The 13,067-nt window shown below is 54.3% G+C and overlaps 1 protein-coding gene across 1 annotated transcript in view; it reads right to left on the bottom strand.

Moving 5' to 3' along the window:
• Positions 1–13,067, bottom strand: part of VAC14 (VAC14 component of PIKFYVE complex) — a 101,331-nt gene that overhangs the window by 63,343 nt on the left and 24,921 nt on the right. Inside the window, exons 11-12 of the mRNA XM_045810292.2 lie at positions 6,697–6,841; positions 6,360–6,425 (exon numbers count right to left, since the gene is read on the bottom strand). Coding sequence (XP_045666248.1) covers positions 6,360–6,425; positions 6,697–6,841 — 211 coding nt within the window. The remainder of the gene's footprint in view (positions 1–6,359; positions 6,426–6,696; positions 6,842–13,067) is intronic.

Below are 13,067 nucleotides of genomic sequence, written 5' to 3'. Positions count from 1 at the left end.
AGGCCCAACTTTTGGCTCCTGGTGGTATGAGCTCAGGCAAGTTATCCTCCCCACGCTTGGATGTCCTTTTAAGTCAAACTGGGGATAATGAAAACCAGTCCAAGAGTGTCAGGCCGAGTGGTCACAATAGAAACAATGTGCTCCGAATAGGGCATCTGCTCCATGAACTTTGCCTTCTGCCCTGTCCTGCTTCCAGTCTCCTTCCACAGATGCGGGGGTCTGAGCCCAGCACCCGCTGTGGATTCCAAAGGCAGCCAGCGGCAGGGGTGCTGGATAGACCATCAGCTCTCTGAGCTGCCCTCAAACGAAGGGGCTCTAATGAAATGGAAGCCCTCATTTCTGGGGCACTGAGAGATGGCCGATTTCACTAGCTGCACCCCCCCCCCGCCCCTGGGGATAGGAGAGCGCATCCCTAGTCACCTTGGACCGCGAGTAAGAAGAGGAACCCATGGGGATGCTCTCAGTCTGGGGCCTCCCCTTGGGTGAGATCCCCACGCCGAAGGCCCTGTTGTCACTAACTAAATACCTTTAAAGTGGTCGACCCACCAGACCAAAGTGACAAGAGTCCCTGGGAAAAGCAAGGCAGAGGGAGCACTTATGTGGACAGTGTGGGACGAGGGATGCAGAGGGGGAGAACAGGACAACAGGGCTGCTGCTCCCAGGACAGAGGAAGCCAAGGGCGGCCTCACCCCACTCTGCTCCGGGGCTGGGGCTTAGGCTGCCAGTCAGGAACGGCAGCGCCAACAACCACCCCGCTCAACTCTCACGGATGTCTTGACCTGTCTCCCTGTCAGGCAATGCAGCTCGCCCTGGGTAAGCTCCCCTCTTTGAGAGACTGGAGGACCACCACATTTCTCCTGGGACCTGGACCATGAAAACACATGAAATCCTCTCCCGCCTCCCTCAAAGACAGCTCTGTCTGATCCCCGGCGCGCACGTTGCTGGTGTGGAGCTGAGCGCCCGGACAGCTGGTCCACTGACCCACAGACAGCTGATGGCCCCCTTTCCCTCGGGACGCAGCAAGGTGAGAGCAGCCCCTGGGCTCCCTGCCCCATGGGTCTGGATGGCCCTGAGGTGTGCAATGGGGTTGAGGATTGCCTTGGACCGGGGTACGTTACAGCTCTTGCAGGGTGCTAGAAGGACCTTTGTGAGATACCCTCGAGCACTGCCTACGGCCAGCCCACCACACCGCCTGGGACTGCCGGCCACGCTCCTCACTCAGCACCCTGGCTCCTGACCTGGAAACTGCCCCTGCCACCTGCCACACCCTCACACGCCTACCCTCCGCGCCTTGTCATTGACAAAGGTGCTGCTCATTCTTTTTTTCCTGCTTGTATGTCAGCCACGTGAGCCATAAACTCCCCTCAGCAATCTTTCCTCATGGTTCCTCTGAGCCTAGAGGAGGGGAAGGGGGCATTTCTCCCAGATTGAGAACCTCTGCTCTAAAGTGTTAAGGGCACCTTGGCTCCGAGAGGTGAGAAGACCCTGCCTGGGCCAGGTGCCTCGGGAGGCCCCAGCAGGCTGAGCCCTTTTGGATCTCCATGGACTCTGAGGCTTGCTTCTGAGCAAGTGGCTGTGGCAGCCAGAGGCCCCGAGGCAGGCCCCCTGCTGATGCCCACCCTTTCTCTTCTCTCCCCTGGAGCTGGGGCACCCAGCTCCTCCCTTCCACCTGTGATGCTGCAAACACAGCCCACTGACTTGGAGCTGGGGGTGCTGACGAGGCAGGTGGGGAGGGGAGAAGGTATAGAAAGGGGTGCTGGTCCTGCTGCTCACTGCCTTCCCCTTGGTTTTTCTATGGCTGGAGATGGCCAATGAGCCCCCAAAGAAGCCCTCCCACCTGGCCATCTACAGGGGGCCTGTGTGGTCCTAAGACAGGCAGGGAAACAGAGGACAGAGACCAGCTTCTGTTCTGGCTTTTGCTGCTAAAGCTGGGGCAGGATGTGGGGAAAAAACAGAGCCTGTCTTCCTGATTTCCACGTGTATCCTTGCCATTTTGACAGAAACGAATAGTAGCATCAGAGGAGCTAGAATTTACCTCGTGTTCACACGTGTCGTGTATTCTACACCCGTGACCTCATTTAATCCTCACCTGGGAATCCAGACCTGGGAGGGTGTTTCTCCTATTATTCTCGGTTCTCAGATAACCAAACTGGGGCTCAGAGAGACCAGCTCTTTTGCTCAAGATCAAGGTTAACCAGCCATTGAGTGATGAGCCAGGACCAGACTTGTGGACTGCCTGACCCCAAAGCCCGTGTTCTTAAACCATCAAGCTGCACTGTCACCTGGGAGAAAATATTACCGGAAAGGGGTGCTACTTAACATCACAACAAAATTTACAAGACTGAAAATAAACTTCATAGTGAGTAAGACCTACAAACAAAGGCCTGAAAGCTTTACAAAATGACTAGAGTTCAAGGCAGCGAAATGCCAGTTTCCCCGGCAGCACTCGTCATGACAGACAGGCAGGTACTAGGTACGATGGGCCAGGATCTGGCCAGGAGCTCTACGCGGTCTCCTTTAACAACGGCCTATGAGGCAAGTGTGGACATCGCGAGCCGCATTTCACAGGCCAGAGAGGTCAGACTCCTTGCCCAAGGTCCCCGGTGAAGAGGGCGAGAGCTGGAAGGCAAGCTCAGGTCTGGTGGGGGTCAGGGGTGCTACCTCCTCTCAGGGGCCCCAGACATTCTTCTAGCTCTCTTCGAAGACTGAGATTTCTTTTTTAAAGTTCTGCATTTTTGTTTTAGACTTTATTTTTTAGAGAAGCTTTAGGTCTACAGTAATATTGAGAAGAAGGTACAGAGACACCTATAACGTGCTCTCCTGTAACGACAGTCCTAGCCACAGTGGTACGTTTGTTACGATCAGTGAACCTGTACCGTCACATCACTGTCACCCAAAGTCCACAGTTTACTTTAGGGCTCGCTCCTGGTGCTGTATGTTCTACGGGTGTGGACAGATGTATAAAAACACATACCCGGCTTTACACCCCGAGGATTCTGAATGCAGACTGGGAGGCAGTGGTGCTTGGGGGTGGGGAATCAGGGTGGTCCCAAGGCCCCTCCTGGACCAGCCACACCTTCAGGGACATCAAGAGGAGCCATCCTCTGGTACTCACGGGCAGAGCTCACTCAGGCAGCTGCAGGCTTAAGAGGGAGCCGACAACTGGCATCTCCTGGGCAGGGGAAGCAGCAGGTCCACCTCCCTACCAGGGTCCAGCAGGAAGCTCTGAGCATGCACTCTACATTCCATGCTGTTGAAATCAGGGTTGCATTTTCACTTAAAAACATGTAATTGGATCTCTAGCTAATGGGAGGATTTCTTCTCTGGTGTCAAGAATTTTAATTTGACACCTGCAAATTCTTTCTGACAAAAGGGATTTTCATATAAAGTGTGCAAGGAGCAGGCGATACTGAGGAAACAGCCACTTACTCTGAATGACGGAAAAGCAGAACCAACTGAGGATGCCAGAAGGGCGTGGACTACCAAGTATCACTGGAGTAGAACTCAGCGACAATGGCGGCAAGACACCCCAGCAAGGCCGAGTGCCAATGGGGCTATGGAACATGGTGGTGTCCCTGAGGCTCTGCCCCTCCCTGTGCCCACCTCTTGCGTCATCAACAAACACCTGAGCACACTCTGGTCCCTGAGGCCAGTGGCTCTCACCAAGGGTGAGGAGCACATGAGCTTATCACAATAATACTGGGAGAGAAAAATATTTGTAACGGAACGCCCCCAGTATACAAAGAGCTTCTACAAATCAATAAGAAAACGGACAAAGGCTGGGGCTGAAGCTTCTGCAGGACATACACAGCTCTCCACACCACATGGAGAACTGTTCTTAAGAACTTGTGGAGCAGCAGAAGGCGGCCAGAAACGGGGATGATGATACAACTGAACACAAGCTCCCCACCTCCCATCTGGTTCTGCTGGGGGTAGCTGGGAGCCACACTTGGCGGGACACACGCACGACGGCTGAGTGAATAAGAAGATGGGCTTTGGAGTCAAACAGATCTGGTTTTGAGTTTGGCCTCACCACTTCCTAGCTGTTGTGAGGTACTTTACCTCCCTCAGTCTGAGTTTTCTGAACTGTAAAATGGAAAAAGTAACAGTACTTCCTCACAGAATTGTCAGGGGCTCCCCAGATACCAAGAATCAAGGGTCTAGCACAGTTCTTGGCACAGGAATGACTTCATACAAGCTGTTGTTAAGAATCACCCAAAACAATGGGATAACCTGCGCTCTGAGGCCCCTCGGCTGGATGTAACATTGTAGCTAAATTCTCCCCACCAGTCTGGCTGTGGTCTGATTTGACTGAATGGGCTTTCAGGATCTTTAACCCTCAGGGAGCCCTGATCTGAGATCAGGGCTGTGTTTGGAAATACTGGGAAACCCCCCCAGAGAATGATTTCTAGATATCCCAAAAAGGAAGCTCCAGGAGAAGGGGGACTTTGTGTTGTTCATGGCTGTATTTCCATTGTCAAGTACACAGTATGCCCTCAAGGTTGCCAAAGAGACTGGGCAGGGGACACTTAGGAATGTGATCTGGTAAAGAATCAGGATGGGGCAGAAGCAGGACTCACCACTGATTATCATGGTCCCCAACTCCCTCCCCTGGAGAGATGGAAAGCAGGGACTCTCCACTCCTGGTATGGCAACAGCCCCCCTCCAGCCCCGCAACTGTCCCCAAGAGCAGCTGCAATCATTTCCCAGCAGGGGCCCACAAGATATGCCCAAAGCTCCCACAATATTTGGCATTTCAGCAAATCGAGCTTCCACAGCCGCAACCCGAACAGAGCTGTTTAATGGACTGCATCTCCTCCTGCTCCCTGTAAACACGCGCACACACAGAAACCCGTCACGAGCAAAGAGAGCTGGATGGGATTAAACAACTCAATTTAAAGGATTGAAAACTCAGCTGCTTCCAGTGAAGTCCTAAGGAAGGAACCAATCAGCAAAGTTCTGCTTTTCCTTTCTGTACTGAAATGAGGGCTGTGACTGCAGTGAGTCACCCCTAACTCAGGCAGAACTGGGCTGTGTCCTCCTGGGCCCCATACTGCAGTGGGGTGCTGAGCAGAAGGGAAAGAGAGGCGTGTGTGTGTGTGTGTGTGTGTGTGTGCACGTGAGTGGGGTAGGCAGGAGGGGTCAAGGGCAGATGCCCAGACCATCTGTTTTTGATTTTTCTGGAAATGCAGAGTACCTCAGAGGACAGAGAGGTGGACATCTGCCTGTCTGCATCTCTTTTCAGCTCAGGTTCAAGAAGGCAAACTCAGGCTGTAGGAAAACTACCCTGGGTCCCACATAGCCTGGTACCAGCCTCAGGTGCCTCACGCACTGGAAGTTGTGAGCAGTGTCCCTCTCCCCTGTCCCCCCAGCTCTTGTCCACTCCCATGTTCCCAATGGGCAGTGTGGGGGATCTGTGGATTCACATGCCCACTGCCTCATAGGGCACACACAGCTCTGCCTGGAGCCCACAACTGCCCAGAGTCCAGAAGAGGAAAGGAGAGGGGCCAGTCGAGGCAAAGCCCGCCATCATCTGCCAGGCAGCCTGGAGCTGGGATGGGTGGAGAGAAGGGATGCTACCCTGGCTGATGGCAACACGCAGCCGCAAATCCTGCCCCTTGGCTGGCAGGCTGGGGAGTCCTGAAAAAGAACTACCTTAGCCTAACTGCACAGAACGGACATTGCCGAGAACAGGTGGGGACAGGTGGGGCCTCCCCCAGTGGGGGAAGGACGCAGGGCCCAGGTCTCCTTCCCCTTCTCTGGGCTAGCCTCTCCCTTCTCCTCTTGATGACCCCAACAGAGCAAAGCTTAAAGGAACAATTTCAGACCAGAGATCAGAAGGGAATCTGGGTGAAATGAACAGAATGAGAGCTCCAGAGGGGCCAGCACTGTGCGGCCCGGTACTCAGCATTTTCCAAGGGTCAGTTCACCCTCACAGCCTGTGCTGCTACTGCCTCACTGGGCAAAGAAGGAACCGGAAGTGCAGGGTCGTGAAGCAACTTACTCATGGTCAGGCAGCTAAGTGGGGCCAGACCTTACCACAGCCGAGCTGCCCACCACCACATCCCCTGCCTTCCATGGAAGAGCCAGATCCCCCCCGAGGCTGGTGTTCTCACCGATGCATTGACCCAGAACTCTTGAGAAGGGCCAGCTCAGAAAGTCTTTGTTCCCAAAGCCAAGAGCATTAAACACAGCTTTCCCTGGAAGCGATGCACCTTACCAGGTAGGAAAACAGCAATTTTTTGGATGTTGATTTAAGAGAACAAAATGAGCACGTCTCATCTACCAGTTCCCATCAGCCACTCAAAAGGGGAGGCTGGGCAGCCATGCAGAGAAGAAAGGGGGCACACGTGACCTACCTCGTCGGATTCATCCGATAGCGTCTGCAGCAGGATGGGGAAGAGGCTGTCAGTGTGCCGGAACATCTGCAGAGCAGAGAAGCCGGGGCACCCGTGAGCTTCCCCCACCCCACCGCTCGATTCGGTGTGGACAGGGTCTTACCGCACCGCACAGACCATCCCCATGCCCTCCCAGGGCCCCTCCAGCATCTGTCACTCCTCTGCCTGCCAGGGGCTTTCTAGAACTGCACTGACCACAATCCTACCAGGCATGAGGTGGCCCCTAAAAACCAAGGTGGGCCCCGAAGCAGCCCCCAGTTTGGAAGGGCCTCTAGGACTGACGGGCCCAGGGACTCACCTTCCGGGGAGTCTTGATATAGAGGTGGTAGAGCCACTTCAGGACGGCGATCCTGGTCATCATGCCGATCGCCATGTCACTGAGGTGGCAGTTCAGGACCTGCACAATCCCATCGAGGTGGAGGGTGACTGGGGCCCTTTCGGTGCTGTGGGCAAGATCAGGGAGGAGACACACGTTGAAGCCACTGGAGCCCCTCCCCCCAGGCCGCAGAGCCACCCTGGCCCGCACTCAGAACCACATTCCACCCCCGTCTCCTGGGCACAGTGGTTGGGAGCGGGCAGGTGGCACCCATCCTTGTGTGGCTCCCAGAGGGCTGGTTTCACCCCCTCAACCTTCCTCCTTCCTTTCTAAGGCCGGAGCCGTGAGAAGCACATGTGGGGGAAGAGGGTCAGTCTGCGGCGTGCCCTCCCACTTGCCCAGCACTAGCCTGGCCTGGCCAGGAGAAAGCCTCTCTGATGTCACCGGGCTGGGCCCCAGAAGACCGTGGGGCTGAAAGGCTGTTTAGCATCTTCAGGGCGTTGAGTCCAGACCCTCTGTTGCTAAAACACAACACCACCTCCAAGGAGCCCAGGGCAAAGCCCTGAGAACAGCCCTGAAGAGCCAATAGGTTTTCACCAGGTAAACGAAGAACTTTTCTCGAGTAAGGACAGGGGTCATGGCTTTAGATCTTGCCATACTCCAGGCCATGTGGCAGAGGGTCTGGCTTGGTTGAGAAGCCTGTGAAGCTGTAACACTCTTGTCTGAGTCGGGCAAGAGGCACCGCAGCCTCTGCCTCTGAGAAGCAGCCTGTTCAGACTGTGCTTTGCTCCCGCGACGCATGGGCTCCCTGGCCCAGAGCCTCGCTGGTGTCCGGGCAGATGGAAGTCCTGCCGAGCGGCCCTGGGAAGGGTGGGTGCCGCGGGGACCCTGACTGACACAGCCCTCTGCCCAAAGCACGGTTCCCGTGGAGAGGCTGGAGTTTTCAGGGACAGAGACAGCACAGGCAGAGAACCTACGGGTGTTCGGGAGGGGCTCTCTTCCCACGGTTAAGTCATCCCGTATTTTGCCCAAAGGTATCATGACACGTATAGCCCAGGGGCTGCCTTTCCCAAGGAAGCCAGCCAGGCAGCGCAGCTGTCCGCCGCTACGAAATGGTCTCGCGTGGTATTTCTAGGCTGCTCCATTCTTCATTTGCAGCAGGAACTCGATGCCTGTGCTTCCCTAATTCGCCCGCAGCCTCTCTGAAGCTCATTTGATGTGAGTTCCTACAGGGCCCCATTCTCAGCTCTGTAACTGCTCAGCGGAACTGCTATTGACTAGGGTTTGATGATTCCCCTACGGTGCTCATTTCAGGGGTGACAGTGGGCACTCCTGTCCTCTGGAAGCCGGAGGGGCTGGGCACGCGAGTGACAGGGCCCAGCAGCCCTGAGCCTCTGGCCGGAGCCACCCCTGAGATTTCCCCAGGAGTCATGTGGCCGGAAGTTCTGGGGTCTTCTGAGAATATCCAAACATCTAGATTCTTTGGGAGCCTAAGACAGATGGGGAAACTAAGGCACAGACAGACAAGTCCAGGGTGGCAAACACAAGCTCCCAGCCAATCTCCTCATCAATTCCTCTTTCACGCTCACTGTTTAATAATAGATTATTAATAAATTAACAGAAATATAATGTGAGCCACTTGTGGAATTTCACATTTTCAAGGTTTGTATTAACAAGTAACAAGAAACAGGAAGAATTTTAATGATATATCCTTCAATGAATCTAACATGCCCAAACAGTAGCATTTCAACATATGATCAATATAAAAATCAATATACACGTCACTCATAGAGTACTTCATATTCTTTAGTGTTTCCTAGGTCTTCGAAGTCCAGCAAGTATCTCACCCCAACAGCGCATCTCCATTCAGACCAGCCACGCGGCACGTGCCCAGCAGCTCCATGACAGCGGCCACCGCCCCAGGCAACAGAGCGCGGCAGTGTCCGGCTAATGAGCTACCCTATGGCTTCCAGAGCATCTCCTTTCTTCTCTGACAACTTCCTAGACACTCGCTCTGCTCCTGCTGATGACCAGGACTTACTGTCTCATCTCTAAGTCCTTCTTTTTCCCCATCCTGCTGGCCTCCTACCTGGCTCTTTCTGGCATGCTATTATAGTTCCTCTCCTTGAGAAGCTGGAGAAGTTCCAGAAGCCTACCCACAGCCCAAGGCCTTAACAAAGGAGGAGCTTAGGAGGCTGTGAGGAAGGAGCAGAAGCCGCCCCGTCCCTGCCTCTTCTTTTCTAACCTGGTGAGCCCCTGGTCCACAGTGTATCCCTTTCCCCAGCAGGAGCTGCAGGACATTCCAGCTGCCACATGGGGACCAGGGTGCAAGGAGGACCCCGTCCCTGGCAGGCCACCACCACTTTCTTAGCTGAAATGGCCCCCTTGGGAGCCAGGCCTTGTTTTCCCTCCCCTGGGTGAGTCAGAACTGTACCGGCCAAGCAACGGCTGTGTCCTAAGCTATTAGTGGGGAGGAAGGCAGTGCCAAGTCCAGCTCCCCCAACTCCACTCTGCAGATCAGGCCCAGAGGCTACCCAGTCAGGAAGTGGTAGCACCAGCAATTTGAATGTGAGCAGTCGGAGTCTAGAGTGGCCTTGCCCACCATACGGCACTACCTCCTAATGGGCCAGACTCAGGAGAGTCCATTTCCAACTGGCCCCTGGCAGAGGCAGCAAGATGGCAGCCCCTCTGCAGACTGGCCACTCGCTGGCCAGGTCAGACCTGGCAGCCCCACGTACTGGAGGTAGAAAGAGGTCGTCGCATACACCTTTCAATATATTTTCTTGTCAGTACAGCAGACAAAGTCTCTATGTGGGGCGAGAGAGGATACTGGGAAAGCCTGGTGCCGATCTGGGGCGGGGGGGGGGCACTCCAAATCTGAGCGGCCCAAGTAGGGCTCTAAGATGCTAGATGGTCCCTGGGGCAGCTGGACTACTTGCTTCACTGCGGTCCCTTGCTTCGTTTCTAGCCAGCTCAGTGTCTCTACTGAGAGACAAAGCAAGGGCCAGCCCATGGTGGCATCTACCTCAAGTGGCACTGTGTCAAGGCCAAACAACAATTTCATGGAGCTGGTGTGTGAGGACTGGCAGCATTTTGTGTGCTAACATTCTCTGACTTTCCCCACAGCAAAACTCCCCAGACACGGGCACCTTCAGGTCACTGGTTAGGCAGGTGTCAGCTTCAACTAACCAAGAACATTATAGCTGAAAGGGACCTCAGGTTCAAGTTACTCGATCCTTCAATGCACAGATGAGATAGTACGGGACTTGCCCAAAGTCATGCGGCCATGCCCTGAAAACTTATTTCCTTAGCTGGAGACACTCGCCCCAGGGTCTCACTTCCCCTGGCTGGCTGGAGCTGAGGCTCAAGGGAGGCAGGCACACCCCAGGGCACCAGGGAGACGGATCTTCGTGCCCAGGAAAGATCCACCAGCTGCTCGGCTGGGTGGGGCTGGCTGCTGTGTGCTGGGCTCCCTACATGCTCTGTGGGAAGCCGGAACTCTGAGAACCCGGGCTCTTCTTCCAGAGGGCAGGCCGCATGGTGTGCTCAGCCACTGAGCTGCTGCTGGCCTGGGGCTGAGATGGGGGAGCCTCCGCCCTGGCTTACCCTGCCCAGGGAGCAGAAGGGAGCTCACTCCCAGTTTAAAATACATTTCTGCATCGGTTCCAAAAAGTCTAGACTAGTCATTCCTGGGGGCTTCTGAGTTATTTCAAGGTGTCTGCAAAACTCCATTTCCACTGAGCATTTTCTCATAAAGCATCTCATAACTAATGTCTTACACATACACGCACTACATTTTCCAAATGCATGGCACTACTGTGGCTATTAAAATACCGACTTATTAAATAATACTTCTGATACTACCGATAAATAATGATAGATTCCAGTGGTTCTCTCTGGGAGGTGGCACTTCATTCCCGTAATGTCTAACTGTGTACAGTGCTCGTGTGTTACATCTCTAATCAAATTAGAATACAGGTAAATAAGTAAAAAAAAAAAAAGAACTGTTTCTGAATTCAACTTTTTTTTTTATAAAGTAACTTTACAACTTCTTTTCAGTCAGCAGACGCTAAGAGTTGGGAAGCACTGAATTCCAGATCTTTCTGCTTGCCTTTCTGCAGCCAGCTATACCAGGAGACCTATACTGAATGGCGCTTGGCGAGGGCCAGGCCGTCGGAGTGGACGCCTGAGCGCATGGCAGCTCCCGGGCCCAGGCTCCCGCATCAGCCGAGCGAGGGAGGCTGACAAGCAAAGCTTTTGTAACTCCCAGTGCAACCAATAAAGGTCACACCAGCGGGCCTGGGGCTCAGCGGCCTAGCATGAATTCCAACTTGGCTACTAAGAAGCTGAGTGACTTTGGGCAAGAAGTTAACGTCTCTGGGCCTGTTCCCTCATTTGTAAAATGGGGATAATAATGAGGTTCTCATAGTAGTAATTGTCACTAAAACGTGTAAAGTGCTTTCTGTGGGCTGGGCACCATTCTACTCTCTTTACATATTCAACTCATATGAGCTCCACACCTCTAGGAGGTAGGTACTATCACTGCACCCAGTTTACAGATGAGGAAACTGAGGCAGGGAGAAGGGCCACAGAGTCAGGATTATGTCCAGGCGGTTAGACTTCACTGTGCAGGGGACTCATGAGAGCTGAGGGCGGCAGTGGGTCTGGACAGTCGCAGGACAGGTTTTGTTTCTTGGTGATGCTGGAAGGTGCCTTCTTGCCCAAGCTCAGTCCCCCTCTGGCAGCACCTACTGGAGGGAGCATGCGCCCATCCTACTGTCCTCAGCTGCTGTCTCCAGGGAGTGGGGGTGGGGGGCAGGCACCGTGGCTCAGGTTTCATGACTCTGAAGGCCGCCCCCCTCTCTGGCACAGCTACTGACTCAGATTGGCAGCTGCCACGAGGAAATGGCCATTCGTGGGAGACAGAAACCATGAGATGATTTGCTCTTGGTTTTTAATTTTAAAGGGGTAGGATTTGGCATGGGCTCCCAAATGACAGGTATAAACCAAAGCCTGGTTCCAGTGAGGCAGTTCCTACCTCAGCTTCTAGACCCGCCCCAGCAAATGGCACCCCTGCGTCCCATCAGTGATGTCTGATCTCTGCTCCTCCTAGACCTCCCTTCACCTCGCACTGCCACCCCCTGGAGCAGGACAGTCCCCTGTGGCCTACACCACAGCACCAAGTCTGCAACAGGCGTCTGTGCTCCCCCTGTTGCCTCTCCGTCACGCGCCCTCCCTGGGGCTGCCAGAGGACCTTCCACGTCACACGTCTGCACCGGGCACCACCACTTATCAGGCAAGCTCCCCTGGCCTCGAGAACAAAAGCTGACCCCTCTTCAGGGCGCCATCTCCCCGCACCTCCATCCAGAGCTCTCCCCCAGCTCCAGAATCGGAGATCCAAACCTGCCTCCTTAACCACCCCCCGGGGGTGGCACAGAGCCCTTGACTGGCCCACTCACACACCTGTTCCTCCTTCCACCCTGGCTTAGGAAATGCCAGGATATCCTGAGTTGGCTCAAGGCCCAAATCTAGAAGTTATTCTTTCCCTCATGTCTCTACTCTCACTCCACCACAGGCATCTGCAAATCCTGTCAATCCATCCTTCAGAACAGAGAAAAACATCTCTCCAACTTTCTCCATGTTCTGCCCCTCTTCAGGCCGAGCCTCTTTCCCTTCTTACGGGTGGCAGCAGTGCCTCCCAGCTGGTCCGCACTTACCAGACCCTTCCTAAATCCCCTCTCTACACAGCAGCCCCCAGATCGCCTGTCTCTCCTCAGCCCGAAAATGGAAATACTACTACTAATGACCCCATGGGATTTAAGCATCAGCAAAATCCAATGACGTGACACAAAGTATTTGACACAGCGGGCCTAGGAAGCACTCACGAGTGATCATCCTTGTCAGCCACGATGCTGGCGAGCTTCAGCTCTGGCGCCATGGCTCGCCCCCAACACCTCGAGTCCCCCGCCACAGAAACCACTGCCCTGTATCTGGCTCCCCATGAGAGAACCTCAAGGTTGGGGACCACAGTCAGGAGTCACAGCTTTACCTTGGAACCTGCAGGGCTAACACAGGCAGGGACTCTGCGATATGTGACAACTAACCAGACGAATACATGAATACCGTCTCCTGCCTTGCGCAGACAATTAAGAGAGGTTTTGGAGCAATCCACATTTCTAGTCCGTACTCACATACTTTGAAAACCCCCACAGGGTCCTTAGGGAGAAGAATAAATGAACAAATGATACAAGAGGAGGAAAGATCTTAAAGGTCTGGGGAGAAGAGAGCCTCTCGGGGGTTGAGTGCAGATCTTCTCTTCATGAGTGTCCCGTTCCCTGGCGCCCAGGTTCAGT

This window comes from Ursus americanus, chromosome 21 (assembly GCF_024610735.1).
Source record: "Ursus americanus isolate L20-20 chromosome 21, mUrsAme1.1.p, whole genome shotgun sequence".
NCBI lineage: Eukaryota > Metazoa > Chordata > Mammalia > Carnivora > Ursidae > Ursus > Ursus americanus.
This window is presented reverse-complemented; position numbering and strand designations above follow the sequence as displayed.